Source organism: Taudactylus pleione, unplaced genomic scaffold (genome assembly GCF_031769625.1).
Source record: "Taudactylus pleione unplaced genomic scaffold, aTauple2 ptg000268l, whole genome shotgun sequence".
NCBI lineage: Eukaryota > Metazoa > Chordata > Amphibia > Anura > Myobatrachidae > Taudactylus > Taudactylus pleione.
Window position 1 is genome coordinate 2181682 of NW_028284670.1, and position 16206 is coordinate 2197887.

The following is a 16206-nucleotide window of genomic DNA, read 5'->3' on the forward strand; positions in this document are numbered from 1 at the left end:
GTGTGGATTAATAAAACAATAGGGAAGCCACATTAAAAATAATAAAACACAACGAAAATCACTCCTAAACCTAAAAAAAAAAAAAAAAAAAAAAAAATGGGGTGCTGCCAAAAATACAAGGCCTATGTACAAATTCCCACAGGTGTGATATGTGTATGTTGAAACCTGCAGGAAGAGGTAAAGGCAAACTGCTAAATTACCAAAAGTAAACCCAAAAATCACGAATAAAGGCACGACACATGATTACATACAAACAGTTTGTGGTTAAAAAAAATGCGAAAGAAAAACATACCGGGAGCCAAAACGGGAGCTCCGGAAGTCCCTCCATGTTTTTCCTCGGAGGAGCCTTCATTCCCCAAAGAACGGGGAGGGGTAATGACAGACTCCGGGGAGGGGGAAATTGGAAGAGGGGTGGGTAGAGGAGAGGGGGAAGAGGGACGGAGGGGAATGAGGCCCGACAGATCCGGGAGAGGGTCTGGGAAGGCTGGGGAGGAGTGGGGTATAGGGAAAATATTTGGGGTGGAGTGTTGGCTGGGAGTTGGGGATAGTGGCCGGGAACGCTGTCTGGCCGGACGGTGACGGCGTAGTCTTGGCTGTCCACCTAAAATATGTCAAACAAATTGAGGTTAGTTTCTGGCCAAATCCGGGGCCCAAATAAAAAACCAAAAACCACCAACAAAAAACATGCAAATAGGAGTAGAATTAAAAAAACAGAAATAGAGGGAAAACATGCACACGCAGATATGAGGACAAATAATAAATAGGACAGACAGGAAAACATGCACACGCAGATATGAGGACAAATAATAAATATGAAAGACAGGAAAACATGCACAGGCAGATATGAGGACAAATAATAAATAGGACAGACAGGAAAACATGCACACGCAGTTTGCCCCACAAACACAAACATGAAAACCACAATACATAACACTTACTTTCCAGTATCTGCATGCGAAAGCATGCCAGCAAGCGGGGCGTTCGCCGTTGCAGGTCTGACCACCTGCGCTCCAGCTGCCCGATGTTGGGGCGTGAACCTAAGGACCGCAGGCGGGACTGTGCCTCCGCATACACGGAGCGCTTCTGCCGGTTGGTGATGGGTGGAGGCTGGCTGGTGATACAGCGATCCATCACCTCCGTAAGCACCAGCAGCTCGCGCCTGGTGAATGCGGAGGCTCTCATGATGGCAATGGAGTTTTTCATACAAAACATTTTTGATAAAGTGTGCCAAAAATTTCTGATCGGCTAATGTATTTTGTAAATTAACAGGAGCAATTTTATTGGTTAGTGTATGAGTCATGTGTTCAACAGGGCAAGAAATCTCTGGAGAGTTATGATAGGCTTGATGCAGTGACATGCGTTTGCAAATTTAAAAAAATAATTGAACCCCGGGAAATATGCGGGGATCCACAGCAATAGAACAATTGTTTAATTGTGGTTCACATGTTTTTTGAACAATAAAAGCGAATGTTCCATCCGTACGTATTCTGCGGGTAAACACAAACACGGACAAGAGTAAAGTTTATTACATTGTGTTGAAAAAAAAAAACAATTAAACTAATTGATACATTGATTGGCATGATACGATTGAGGGAGGTAGGCAGAATAAAGGAGCAGGTAATCGACACCTGACAAGGCCACTTCCGGTTTCACTTGTGCGTGCGTTCCCTTCAAGCCATTTCGGGGATGTACGCTCGCTATTTCGCACGCTCGTTAGTTAGAGGAGGGGTCGCCTGAGTTTAGGGAGGAATTTTAGATGCGAACGAAAATACGAGCGAGCCATTGAATTTAAATAATTTTGTACGTACGCCTAACGTACGTGCGCCCGCTTGCGAGTGGGTCTGAATGAGGGCCTTAATTTTGCTTTTTTAACAATAACAAGAATTTGTTCTGTTTGTGATAACGTAGCTGGTAGTCATGTTTGAGACACATAACACATTCATATCTCCTCACTAACACTGGGAGGACATAGGCAAACACAGAGGGGGTTTCCATCTGCCTGGAAACCCCCCTCCCCAGCCCACACCATGACCACAATAGAAATAGTATAATAGAATTTTACTAGTGCTGCATGTTCTTCTCAGTATCACAAATGAAATAATTAGCACCACATGTGGATCTTTTGACATGTATCAGCCAGTAATAAATAACCTGTGCACCAACTAGGAGATCTGGAAAACATTCACTGTTAAGGATGTGCTGCTATAGAGCCCAATATGTACATATACAGTATGTCCAGGGCAGTGCTAGGTTCCTCTGCTGCTCTCCCAGACTCCTGGACTTGCTCTAATACTCTGGAATGGTGCCCACATCTAAAAAAAATCATTCAGCTCAGGCAGGATGGCCCTACTGCCGCATTTAATGGGTTACAGTGATTGCTGGTCCTCTATGTGCTGGAATTATGACACACAATACACTATGTATGACACATATAATGGGTTACTGTGATCACTGGTCCTCTATATGCTGGAATTATGACACAATATACTTTCTATGATGCATATTAAAGCTGGTTAAGTGCTAATTATGCCCTCTTCATGGACTGGCCACACTCACTCTAAAATCAGGCATTTGGAAAACCCCCTCTAGAAATCCTGCATTTGCCACTGGAGGAGGCGTGGCAGTGCATTGCTGGATCATCCTCAGACCACAGCCACGCATCCTCCCAGCATACAGAGAGGAGCAATGGAGAGGACCGAGTGATGCATTTAGCACACCTCCTGTTCCTTTGTTTGGCCCTCTCTCTGTCTAAACACAACCAATTTCCCGCCATTTGGGTTTGTTTTGTTCAGTATGTCCTCGGCTTTTGTTGGGAGTTAGCACTGAATGTGTGAAACAAAATGTTTTTGCCATAAAAATTAGTTATTCTCCGAGACGGTGTACTAACAACCCTGGTGTTTTTGTTATATTTGTGGCAAATATAGTGTTGCAAGAGAAAGAAAAATATAACTGTATTTGTAAAACAAGCATATCAGGCTTATTTTGGACGTCACATAAGCCAGCAAGAGAAGATTTGGGTGATGTATCAAAATAGAAAGCAAGCCATACTGCCATTCTTTAGCCAAGATAACAATCTTGTGTATTGCAACAATATTCCAGAACTTCTCCAGATGATGGGCTTACCAGAATATCGGAGAGAAGACTGGCGGCTCTTTTTGGATAGTTCTAAAAGGAGCTTAAAATGCATATTTCACAATGGGAATACATTTGCGTTGATTCCTATCGGTTATTCAACAAAACTTAAAGAACAGTATGAAAATATCAAGTTAGTCTTAGTAAACATTGCTTATTCTTAGCATTAGTGGTCTGTTTGTATCGATTTAAAAATGGTAAACAATCTTCTTGGGCAGCAAAGTGGATATACTAAGTATCATTGTCACATATGCTTATGGGATAGTCGTGCAAAACAAAAGCACTGGCAGCAAACCAGATGGCCTCCAAGAGAAGTTATAACTGTAGGAGAAGCCAACATCATTCATGAGCCCTTAATTGACAAGAATAAAATCATACTGCCACCTCATACTATGGGCATAATTCAGCAGTGATCACAAATACAAAGCGAGCGATCGTTAGCCATTGGGCATGTGTATTAGCTGCACTGCATGTTCACTGTGGTCGCACTGTAATTACACATGCACAGAGGAATCCATCACAGAGTGAGTGACAGGCTGTGAGTGTTTGGGGGTGGTGATGGAGGAGTGTTCGGAAAACAACAGAGTGCCTGCCTGTTTGAACGCCATTGCTTGGGCATGTATAAATTAGCCACTGTGATTGCATACACAGCTTGAGAGCCCACTGTGTGTGAAGAGACTTGCAGTGTCTGTAGCAGGTCAGATCCACTGTAAATGCTGCATGACTGGCTGATGTTTGTCGATGGTACCAATGTTTATGAAGAAGACTGACAGTGGATGAATATGAGAAAGTAGAACTGGGCATCTCTATGCCGGCTAAGCTTTGACAAATATTAGCATACTTGGGCAGCTGTGTTCTGTGTGAAATCGCAGCTGCGATCACTTCTAATTCAGGCCCTGGAACATATGTATGTTCACATATTGATTTAGGATTTCCCTGCCCAGCATTTGAGATTTGCATCAATACTATAGCTTTTCACAAAATGCATAGTAGTTTTTTTATATGTACAGTAAGACATTCTCCATATAGACTTTATTTGTTATAATAATAATGGGTATACCATGTTACTTTTTTACATGCAGGTTGAGTGTGTTTGTTTACCTGGTCAGCACAGGGTCTCCATGGTTACATCCTGTGGGTTCCAGGGAGCTATGTGTCATCAGCCAGGGATGTCATGCAACACTCCATATGTGGCATCTTCCAGATGTGCTTCACAAATCACTTTCAGGGTGCCGTCTATATAAGGTAAGAATGTCTTTTTACTTGTTGCATAGTTATGGTGCATACACACGATACGATTAAAATGCACAATATGAACAATAATGATATTGATCATATCATTCATATCGTGCATTTTTTGGTGCCTCCAACCCACCAACAACCTGCAATGCGTGGGCACATATAGACGATAAAGATATCGTTCATCGTTCGTGCATTCAGGCCAACCTTATTGATATCAACCAGATTACTATATGGACCTGTGATCACTGACCATTGGCCATCATTGGTGGGTTAATGATGTGCTGGATGATTGATATCGATCATCCAGCACACCCAGGAGATCGGTCGACTATATAGTTATCAATGATGATCGTCCTGTGTGTTTACACCATTACTTTGACAAAAAGGTTTGTATGCCCTTAAATGTTGGTTATTTAAAGAATAAAAATAAATGTGTTTAAAGTCTTCCACTACTGTTAAAACCACCATCACATGTTTTGGTTTTGGATCAATATTTTTATTACATAATAATAAAAAAACAGCTAAAATGACATCATTTAGACCTGTTAGCATGCAATCCAAAACCCGAGTTTGGTTCTTATATCCGAGTTCTGAACCATGGGAAGACACGAGCTGGGACTCAGATTTGACTAGGAAGCCATACATTTGGTTGTTGTCAGTTCTCTGAGAACCGGACCAGCACATTTTTAGTATATATAATATATGTATGAATATATATATATATATATATATATATAATATAATCTAAACAATTCTCAATATTGCAAACAAATACTGTACAACATTATGTTTTGCTTTTAATGAAAGCTGGTAAAGTAGTAAACCAAAAATTTCCAGTAGTCTTGTTATGCTCCCAATAGTCTTGATAATATCACACAGGAGAATATGAAAGGACTCTCAAAAGATTTACTTGTTTTTCATAGTCAATCATGCATTAGTCTTTGTTACAGAGTATATATATTAAGGTGTTTAGTTGCATTGTACATATATTGAAAGAGGGAGACAAAAATGTCTTGCAATACCAACAACATTTAATCAGTGGTTTTCAACGAGGTCTGTACATATCACATCAATTAACTAAACATCAAAAAAGTACTAAACATTTTATTATAAAATACTGTAAAAATATAGTAGTTGTGAGTTAGGTTGCAAAGATTAATGGTGTTTACCAGGTTTTTTCTGTTTAGTTGTCTCATTTATGTAGACCTAATGAACACAAATGCAATATCATGCAAGAGTCGGTATTTAACAATCTGATTGATTTATTATTTATTACTAGTTATTTATCTAGCACACACATGTCCTGCAGCATTTTAAAGAGAATTGTTTGACATTCACATCAGTCTATATCCTAGTGTAGCTTACAATCTATATTCCCTACCAAATGTACAGTACATACACATGAACACTAGGGTTAATTTTGTTTGTTGAGAGCCAATAATTATATAATTCTAAATAATATATTTTTGGAATGTGGGAGGAAACTAGAGTACCCAAAGGAAACCCAAGCAAATATGGAATGGATATACAAACTCCACTCAGTTAGGGCCCCTGTGGGAATCAAACCAACAGCCTCAGTGATGTGAGGCAGTAATGCTAACCATTACACCACCCGTGCTGCCCAAATTTTATTTACATTTTGTTTGGACTTTTTTTAATACAAAAAATGGCTCAGTTTAAAGGTAAGAATTTCAATAAGTATACAGTGGTATTGTTTTATTGTATATTGCAAAAAAGATATATGAGCTTAGATATTTATTACAATATACTGATGGATTTGGAATCACATTTTTCCACAGTTATAGATGTCCCACTCTGAATCTATGTGACTGCAGGAATGATTGGCACACCAAGAAACCCAAACACCACCGATGATGATCATCATTTCATAAAGGCTTGGAAATTTCTGATGTAAGTACTATTTGAATAACTTATTACTAATAATATGATTTAATAATATTATTTAATAATTATTATTTCATAATTATTTTTCTGCAGTATCTATTGATAAGACCTAATTTCAATAAGTTTTTAGTATGTTTTGTAGCATACACAGATTTCAAAAAATCAACATAACAATACAAATAGACAGATGTACAATAAGCATATGTATAGGGGGAATTTCAAGATAATTAGCAAAAACATGTGCAAGAAACAGTAGTCCATCACATATCTGTAAAAAAATAACTTCAGAAGAAATTAAATGCAATATACATAAGGAAAAAAGGGTGTAAGGATAATATGGTATAGGGATGGTCCTCAGCTATAGTGGGAAACTGGAAAACCAAATAAATAGAATTACATAAACCTACAGGTAAAATTGTTACAAAAAAACAGGGGATACTCAGCGTAACCTCAAATACATGGAGCAACCCATCTTCTGTAAACCAAAAAATTCCAGCCAAGGCCCCCACACAGCACATAATTCTTCATATTTGTCAGCCTCAGATACAAGGAGATTATCTATGGCCATATAAATATCCAGTTTATCAAACTTTTATTTCACCATAGTTGGTAGCTCTCCAGTACACAAGTATAACTGCTGTAGCCATACTATTAAGGTTTTTATGTGTGGACATCTTATAGCAAGCTATGGGACCCAAGATGAGTAGCCAACAATTAGGGTCAAAAGGGACATACAGTACCATCCCATGATCTCTGCATACAAGTCTTCTAACTTCTCCCATTGAGTAAAACTGTATAGTCCCACCAGATATGTAGCCAGGAACCTACTTTATTAATATATCTCCAGTAAGAACAAAGGAATCCAGGGTGCATTTTGGGAAAAGTCAATAAACAGCAATACCAGTGAGAAAGCACTTTGTGTTGGGTTTCTATAATGAAATAATTCATGGAAGAGGAGAACATGGTCAGGAAAATTATCCTAGTCTTTTAGTTCTAATTGTATATATACAGGTATCACTCCCAAGCTTTGGTACATGTGGGTAATGTTTGGAAAGTATGTTCTAACAATAATTTTTATAGTACCCTATAAAAGAAAGTGCATTTGGTCAGTGGGAACTAGACAATTATCTTCAAAAGGAGATGGTCCCCTGCCAGACACATAGGCACATGACACAATCCTATAACCTGTAGGAAATGTTTAGGTTGCAAGTAATGCCAGACATTATGAGATGGGTAATGACCATTTGGCATGAAGGTCCCCAAAAGAAGACACACCTGACCCACATGCTGCATTCCCAAATGCTTCTATAGACCAAATGCAACTGTAATAGTATTAGCAAAAGGAAAATCAGGATTATCAAACAAAGGCACCAGAGGCAAAATAATAGAGGAAATACAGGGCCATCTTAGATGGATGAGATAGGAAAGGATTTTTGGACTGCCAGGGAAACTTACTCCTGTAATCCAAGCATTATAGCCATATAATAAGTTATAAGCCTCCTAAGTGTTTTCATATAAACAGAATGTTGTGTTAGGGCAGTGGCACCACAAGGGGTGTGTGGTGGGTGCAGGCCGCACCGTGTGTCACACTCCAAGGGGGTGACACCAAACTCTGCAGTCATGGCACCCCGCACCCCTCCCCGCCCAGCTGCATTGCCACATTCCTGCCCGCACCCCACGCACAGGCTGCTGCCACTGCCTGCATCTGTCAGCCCGCTCCCTGCTATCACACCCGCTGCAGATGGAGTGGGGGAGGGGGGGATGCGGTCAGACCCTGCCGGCGCCGGGTGAAAGTAAGGGGAGTGGTCTGGGTTAGCCGGGCATTCAGCTGGTGACTGGTCACGTGCGCATCGTGATGTGATGATGTCACGGCACACGCGCTCTTTGTGTGACTGTAGTGAAGAGCTGGAGTACTGATACAGAGCACCGAGGGGGAGCGCCACTGACTACCAGAAGGATGCCTCTGTGACGGACACTGAAAGATCAGCTTTGACACAGGATGACTGCTGCTTACCACTGATGAAGATGAGAGCTGAAGGGATCAGTCAGCTTTAAGCACTGCTTAAAGCTATAAGTTAAGTTTTTGCAGCTGCAGTAGAGGACAATACATGGTGGGAACTTATATTAATTTGCTGCAAGTTTCAGTGAACTTATTTGTTTGCTTCAAAGGTACATTATATATATATATATATATAATTATATATATATAATATATATATATATATATATATTTATATATATAAAATTGCGGCACTCGATACGGACTCCTTGAAAAAAATACTGAGGCACTGCCTTAGTATTTTTTTTAAGGAGTCCGTGTCGAGTGCCGCTATTTTCTATATACATTACTTCCATGAGACTGGCACCACGGCTGCTATTTAATGTGATTTGGAGTGCTGGCTTCCATGCATAATATATATTTATATCCACACAAAAAAGTCAGGCACTCTGCTGGTCCCTAGGGTCGTTTACCTTGCTCCGGGTGCCCTCCTTCGGGAGTATGCGACCCCAATGTATAGGTACCAATGAATAGCGGCACTCTGGAGTCTTTGCTCAGTTTAGTGAAACAACATTGTATTTATTAGCATCAACATTTCGTGGTGCGGCAACCCCTTCCTCAGCATTTTGATTGTGTATCCTGAGGAAGGGGTTGCCGCACCCCGAAATGTTGATGCTAATTAACACAATGTTGTTTCACCAAACTGAGCAAAGACTCCGGAGTGCCGCTATTCATTGGTACGTTTTATATATATATATATTTACGACAGCAAATAAAGTGGTACTCTGCAGACAGTTCAAATGCACTTAAAAGTTGATGATTTTATTTGAACAGTCTGCAGAGTGTCACTTTATTTGCTGTCGTATATGTGGATGGGCTGTCATCCTAAAGAGAGCACCGCAGCATTTCATCAAGCATTAGCCATGAGGAGTGCCGGACAAAGATTGAGTGTTTTATATATATATATATATATATATATATATATATATAGGCACATTTACTTGCGAGTATCAAAATTGGTTACCTAAGTATGGGCCTGATCCTGAGTTAGACGCAGATGCTATTGCAGCTGTACCTTTTGCCGCAGGCGTGCCTACAGTATCGCCCTCCCTGCCTGCCATGCGCGCCACTCTACTATTTGAATCCAACTTTCCAGCAGCGCCTCTGTATCCTCCTCCTTGGTTTCTGCACACCTTCCCCATTGCCCTCCCTGTGAGTCTCCCGGCTGCAGCAGCAATGATGTTGTCCACATCATAACACTAAATTCCTCCCTCTCTCTGCCCCAGCTGCTATATATCCTAACCCCATTCTTGCCTCCAGTACTCCCTCAACTGCTATCTACCCTTATTCCCCTTTCCTATCCAAACTGCCACACCCTTACCCCCATCTAGCCCCTCCCTGCCCCAGCTTTCTTAGCCACCAGCGCTACTCCAACTGCTGCATGCCCTTAACCACCTCTTTTTTTTTATTTTTGTGGAGGGGGGTGTCACCATTTCTTTACAGCACCGGGTGACACCAACCCTAGTGATGCCTCTGTGTTAGGGGTTTGGATAACAGCATCTCTAACAGATGATAGTTCTTCAGCAGACTTAAGGTCACACAGATTTTATAACTTAGTATAGTAAGAGTGGAAGGCATCTGCAATGTCAACAGTACTGTAAGTTTACTGGTCAGTAGCTTATTGGGCTTGCAGTGCCCATGCTAATAGCTTGCAAGGCTTATTGCTCCTTTGAAAATAGTGATTCTGACAAATGCATTATTCATATTTTCTTTCTATTGTACAGTATATTTAATTTTGTCCTTGTTTCCGCTAACTCATCTTGGACCACATGAAAGTGAGAGGCCTTATGAAATAACTCAGAGTTTTTGCATAAAGGGTCATTTCTGACACTCCTTTCCCTCTACATGACAGGAGCCCAAATGAATGAGCACATATTTATAAGCTTCCCAAAATGTATACTGCAACATGTCAGGTGTCTCATTGAGATTAAAAGAGTCATTCATTGCCTTATCTAGCTCAGATATACAATGTGAGTTGGTAAGCAGTCGCTCATTAAGTCTCCTGAAGAAATGTTTGTATTAAGGATGGTAGTAAGGACTATCAGGATGTTTGCAGAAGTATTTTAATTGAAGTGTAAAAACCTCTTTAAGAAGCAAGAACAGTCTAAACTGGTGTTGACTCCATGTGGGTAAAATGAGAAGTGGGGTATTGGAGCCACCACATGTAAAGCAACTAAAAAGCAACTGGTGTTCATGGGGGTAGCATCTCAGTTGAAGTTGCAATTTCATAGAGTGTATGGTAGAGGTATGAGAGGTTTCTGTGCCTGATTCAGAGCTGAATGCTCTGACCAGAGCGCTCGCACTGAATCAGTGCCTGCCTACCTGAAAATGGAGAGGCCTCGTGGCCGCTCGCATAGCTGTGGGTGACCACCCACAGCATATGTGAGCTGCCAAAAAGATGGTCATGATGGTCTTTGACCATCGCAACCATCGGGCTTGCGACAAGACCCTGCGGTAGGGTCTCGCTGCCACAAGCCCAGGAGTGATTTTAGCTCTATCAGAGCCAAAATCACTCCCACTGACACTAGTGATGTCAGTGGGGCCGGCTTCAGACGGTAGGCGTTCCCATGGGAACGCCTCCGTCTAGCAGCCACGCCCCCGGCACACCCACCAAAGGGGGCATGCTGTCAATCAACATCAACAGCACGCCCCCTTTGGTGCGAGACGCAGAGCGATGGATAGCCCGTCGCTATCCGGGTCTCATGCATGCGCATGACAGAGTTCCTTCCATCGTGCGCATGCACAGTGGGGCAACATCGACCCACTTGCGAGCGTCCTTTGCTCGCGAGCGGGTCTGAATGACCCCCTCTATCTCTAGGTGAATAATCCAATTCAGGTCTAGTTGATACAGAAATCTGGCAAGGAAAGTCAGCTGATCCTGTTTAGTGACATAAATATTTACAAATGTACACATGTGGTCATAAAATGTAAATTTAAAAAGTAGAGCTCTGCTTTCCACTAAGATAAAACTTTCCAGGTTTTGGCAATGTAAGTGCCAGAAAAATAATATACTATTTCTAGAATTAGATAAAAATGATTTACATAGAATTACTTAAGAAGGAACAAAAATTTAATAAAGGGAACCAATTGCGACAGCACATTGAAATATGTTACTTTCTACTCATATGTCATTATGAGGTCCTTATCGAAACTCCACTAGGAACAAGAAAGAAGTGTATATGGCAAATGGTGGAATACTTGAGGACCACTGATAACAGTGGATGTCCAGTTGAACCACCAGAATAATGTAATGGTATAAAAATGGTCCAGAGGATATTGTTTATGTCCATTCCAGAGGGCAGATTCTCCAAAAAACTCTGACAATGTTTTGAATTTCTTTATCCCCTGTCCACTTGCTGCCTGAAACCCTCACCAGATGTGGGAACAGGTAGAATAGAATTTATGAGGCGGTCTTGCCTGTCATGTAGGACCACAGGTTGGATGCCTTAATCCAAACAGAAAGATGGAAAATCAGGGGGCTCTCTTGGAATGAACAATTTTTGGTTGAGTGAAACTTTGAATTGAAATCCCCATCTATATTAAAGCTGCAAGGTTTTGAAGAGAGGCCCACAACAACTCATGAAAAATTTGAATCATGTGCTGATTGATATTGATGCTGTCCAGGCAATGAACCTTTCAAAGGTTATCCTCCATCTTGGTGTGATAGTGAAGACAAAATATGACATCCCTGAGGAGATTCGAAGTAGCTCCCCTTGGCCAAAGTGCCCTTTGTGACCTTTCAGAGTTAATGGATGAATCTAGATATTGTACCAAAATGTCATTAATAATTCTGAAGTAAGTCTTTGAGACCTGTGTAGGGACATGCTCTGAAATGCCTTCACCCCAAAGGTTGTTCCTCTGACTGATTATTGAGGTCATCAAGCCTGATGGATCCCAACAGCAGAAAAAATAATGGGATTTGAAACCTGTCAATTACTAATTTCACTCTTGGATATCAGTTGCATTAGATTGATTTACAGATAGTTAGTATACAGGTGCTGATCTGGTTGATTATTAATGCCTTCTTGGACAATACAAGATAATCTCCTAAAGAATGATTGGTTTTTCTAGGACAGATATTTTGCTATGTAGAACTTGGTGACATGATTGCTACAGCTGGATGGAATTAAGTTTTCAGATCAATTTATGTCATTTATTGTATGTCAAAATCTCTCTTAACCAATAATAGTGGGTAGCACAACCAAGAGGGAAGGAGCTACAAAGGATGATGTTTACAAGTAACAATAATTAAAGCTTTTGCTGGTCTTTCCTTTAGATACTGTTCAATTGTGTTTGTTTCTAGAGACATGTATTATATACTGTATGTATTTATTTTTTACATTTTCAGTAAATTTTCTTGTTCATTAGTTTCCTTTTGTGAGTTTTCCTTTAGCGATTAGTAAAAGTAAGTGTTACTTTTCAGATAAATGCATTTTATAAATATTGTAAAGTAGACTGAGTAGTAGCCCTGTTAGCATTAGTTCAGATGTTCCCACACTCCAAGTTAGCAATGACTGCAGACAAGTTAGATGGGACAGGTAGAGCAACAGTATATTCTGCTGATGCTTCCAACAATGTGCATCTAGAACTGGGAGAATTGGCCATATTTGATGGGCTTAAAATTGGGCGAAAATACTATAGGACAATTTATGCATCAATTATCCATTTTCTTCTCATAAGTTGAAGTATTGGTTAACTCTAATCCTTTTTTTCAGAAAACTTCTCTAGCATTCCCATGTGATCGAAATATTTTTTATTGATGTTGATAGTTCTTCTACCTGGGGCATGAACACAATAATTAATTTTAGCTCTTAAATATTTACTTCTCTTGTATTATGAATGACTCAAGACTTTGGGTCTCAGTAAGTAGTGTGTTTAATGTTGTTTGCAAGAATGAGGGAATCTAACATGTGGGACTCAAAATATCACTCTAATCAGGTTAGCTTGAGTAGCACATTTCTTTCCTGCTTTATTGGGCACATTTCCGATATAAAATTCAGCCGCAAGCTAAACAGGCTGGAGAAGAATCTCCTTTCAAGAGGGACTTCAAACTGCTACAGTGGACACATCTGTCACAGCCAATTCTGCCATACCAATGTCTAGTATTTGCCGTGTTTATTAGATTACTATAGATTGGCTATCACTTACTTTAGCATTTCAAGTTTATAATAGTTAAGATAACAGCACTTTTTTATTATTGCATTTAACTATTATCCAGATTGCATATAGAATATATTTTTATAATTTATATTTTTTTCTTATTTGCTCAGTCAATGCAGGTGAACAACCAGACTTTGGTGACTGAATTCATCCTTTTGGGATTTCAGGGTAGCCAAAACTTAAGGATGTTACTATTTTCTCTCCTCCTTGGGATTTACTGTGTAGCCCTGTGTGGGAACCTCCTAATCATCACACTGGTGACCTTCAACAAAAATCTCCACTCTCCCATGTACTTCTTTCTCACTCAACTGTCCATAACTGATATCTTGTTGATCTCAGATATTGTCCCCAATGTTCTTCATATTATACTGAATGATAGGGGCCCCATTAGTTTCATTGGCTGCTTCACTCAGTTATATTTCTTCTGTGCCACAGAAACATCTGTGAGCCTTCTTCTCACAGTGATGTCTTATGACAGATTTGTGGCCATTTGCAATCCCCTCCAATATACATCTATAATGAGCAGTGCATACTGCATAAAATTGGCTATCATCTCTTGGACATTGAGTTTTTCTACTGTTTTGATTGACACTGTAACAACAGCAATGCTACAATTCTGTGGACCAAACATTATTGACCATTTCTTCTGTGATCTTGTTCCCTTAATGGAATTGTCTTGTTCAGATACATATATCGTTCAAATAGAAGTATATTTACTAAGTGGCCCTCTGGTTAGCATCCCATTCATAATAGTCATTGTGTCTTATTTTAATATTATTTTTACTATCATAAGAACACCCTCTAATACTGTCAGAAAGAAGGTATTTTCCACCTGCAGCTCGCACATGATTGTGGTGTCCATATTTTATGGAACCATGTTCAGCGTTTACATCCTACCAAGAAGTGTACAATCACTGAGCATAAGTAAAATCCTATCACTTCAATATACTGTGGTGAACCCTTTGCTAAACCCTATTATATACAGCCTGAGAAATAAGGACATAAAGAAAGCTTTACACAAAATATTCCATAAATGTTTAATTTGGTCCAATTAACTTCTATAGATAGTACTAAGGTTGAATGAGAATTAATTAAAATAATGTACCGAATTATGTATTCAGCCTTTTACCAGTGAGAAGATTTCAGAGGTTGTGAAATGATCGAGATATGTTAGTGTCTGGTCCCAGCTTACTCCCGTCTCTTTAATTACAATTTAATTTATTTTGTGGGGGAATGTTATAAGGTTATTTACACTATTGGAAGTATTGTCTGACACCTTTGAGCCTTAGTGCTGTCACAATTTATTTATAAGTCAATAATGAAACATGAATATGGTGTAATTTTTAGACCTACAAGTATATGCAAATACCCAAGTAGTGTAGAACTGTAATCTGTAGGCACCTCCTGTAGTAATGAGTTCATAATAGATGATGTCACATTAAGCCCACCTACTCCATAATGTTATTCTATTAGTGCAGTAGGCTTAGATGTGGATGTCTCTCAGTAATACAGTAGTTATATTAATATATTCTCAACTAAAATGCATGTACTACTCAGGCAAACTTATATTCTTTTCATCATTGGTTGAAAGTTTCACTAATTGAAAAGCGATGAAATTGATGCATATTATACATCTCCAAACCATTAGTATTGTCTTATATTTCTAAAAATACATAATACTTTACATTGGCCTTTTGACAATTTATATTGCTGAAAGATTGCTTTGCAATGTTTAAAATAATTATTTTGAGCAATGATGGGTGTTTTAATGAATCTCTGGGCTAATGTGCCAGTTTATAAGGGTGTATGCATGTACATTTCCTTGTCTTTCTTATTTCCATAGTAATTCCATCACTGAAGTTGACTCATTCTCTATGAATTAAACCAAGACTATTATAACAAAATGAAGATAACAATTTACAAACCTGATATAATGGACACCTTAAGAAAACATGAATATTTTCTATCTAAAAATTGCTTTAATAACAAATATGGTGGCTCCAATGCACTTGAATATTGTATTGGAAAACAATTCCAAGTAGTGGTCGAGAACAGAACTGTAATCCCCAGATATTATGCCCATGGCTTTATAAATGACTGTAAATTCCATAGAAATGTAATTGATAATGTCAAGTTGCTTCTTTTGATTTTTTTCAAGGCTTACCACCTTTTCATTGTCAAATTTCTGCACAGAGTTTGTCAAAAACTGTGGCCAAAACCACAATATTGTTAGTTATTTTATGGCCATTGTATTATCACTCTGCATCTTTACGTGCCTCAAATACCATACATGCACATTTATAAGGCATCATAGCCCCCTCATATTCCATATTAAACCTCTCATGGCCCTTTATATGTCAGAGCCCTCACATGCCTCTTTATTTGGCATTAGAACCCCCTCATATGGCATTAGATACCCATATTGCCTGTTTATATGGCATCAAAGCCTCTTGTATACCATAATAGACCCCTAATTCCTCTTTATTTGTCTTTAGAGCCCCTCATATGCCATAAGAGACTTCTCATTCTCCTTTATATGCCATAGCCCTCCCATGACCCTTTATATGCCCATCAGATATGTGCTTCTTTATGTGGTTGAAAGAAAGCCAGAGTCCCCTCATGCCTCACTTCTTTATATGTCATCACATCAAAGAGAGACCCATTTTTATGTTTCAGTGTCTTCCCCATGTGCCAGTCTGGCTAAAGAG

General features: G+C 39.5%; 1 protein-coding gene across 1 annotated transcript; it reads left to right on the forward strand.

The window, feature by feature from the left end:
* The first annotated feature begins 13611 nt into the window (after positions 1 to 13611).
* Positions 13612 to 14553, forward strand: LOC148513853 (olfactory receptor 1500-like). The gene has a single exon (XM_088481281.1). The coding sequence runs from the start codon at positions 13612 to 13614 to the stop codon at positions 14551 to 14553; it is 942 nt and encodes a 313-aa protein (XP_088337407.1).
* Positions 14554 to 16206: the final 1653 nt, after the last annotated feature.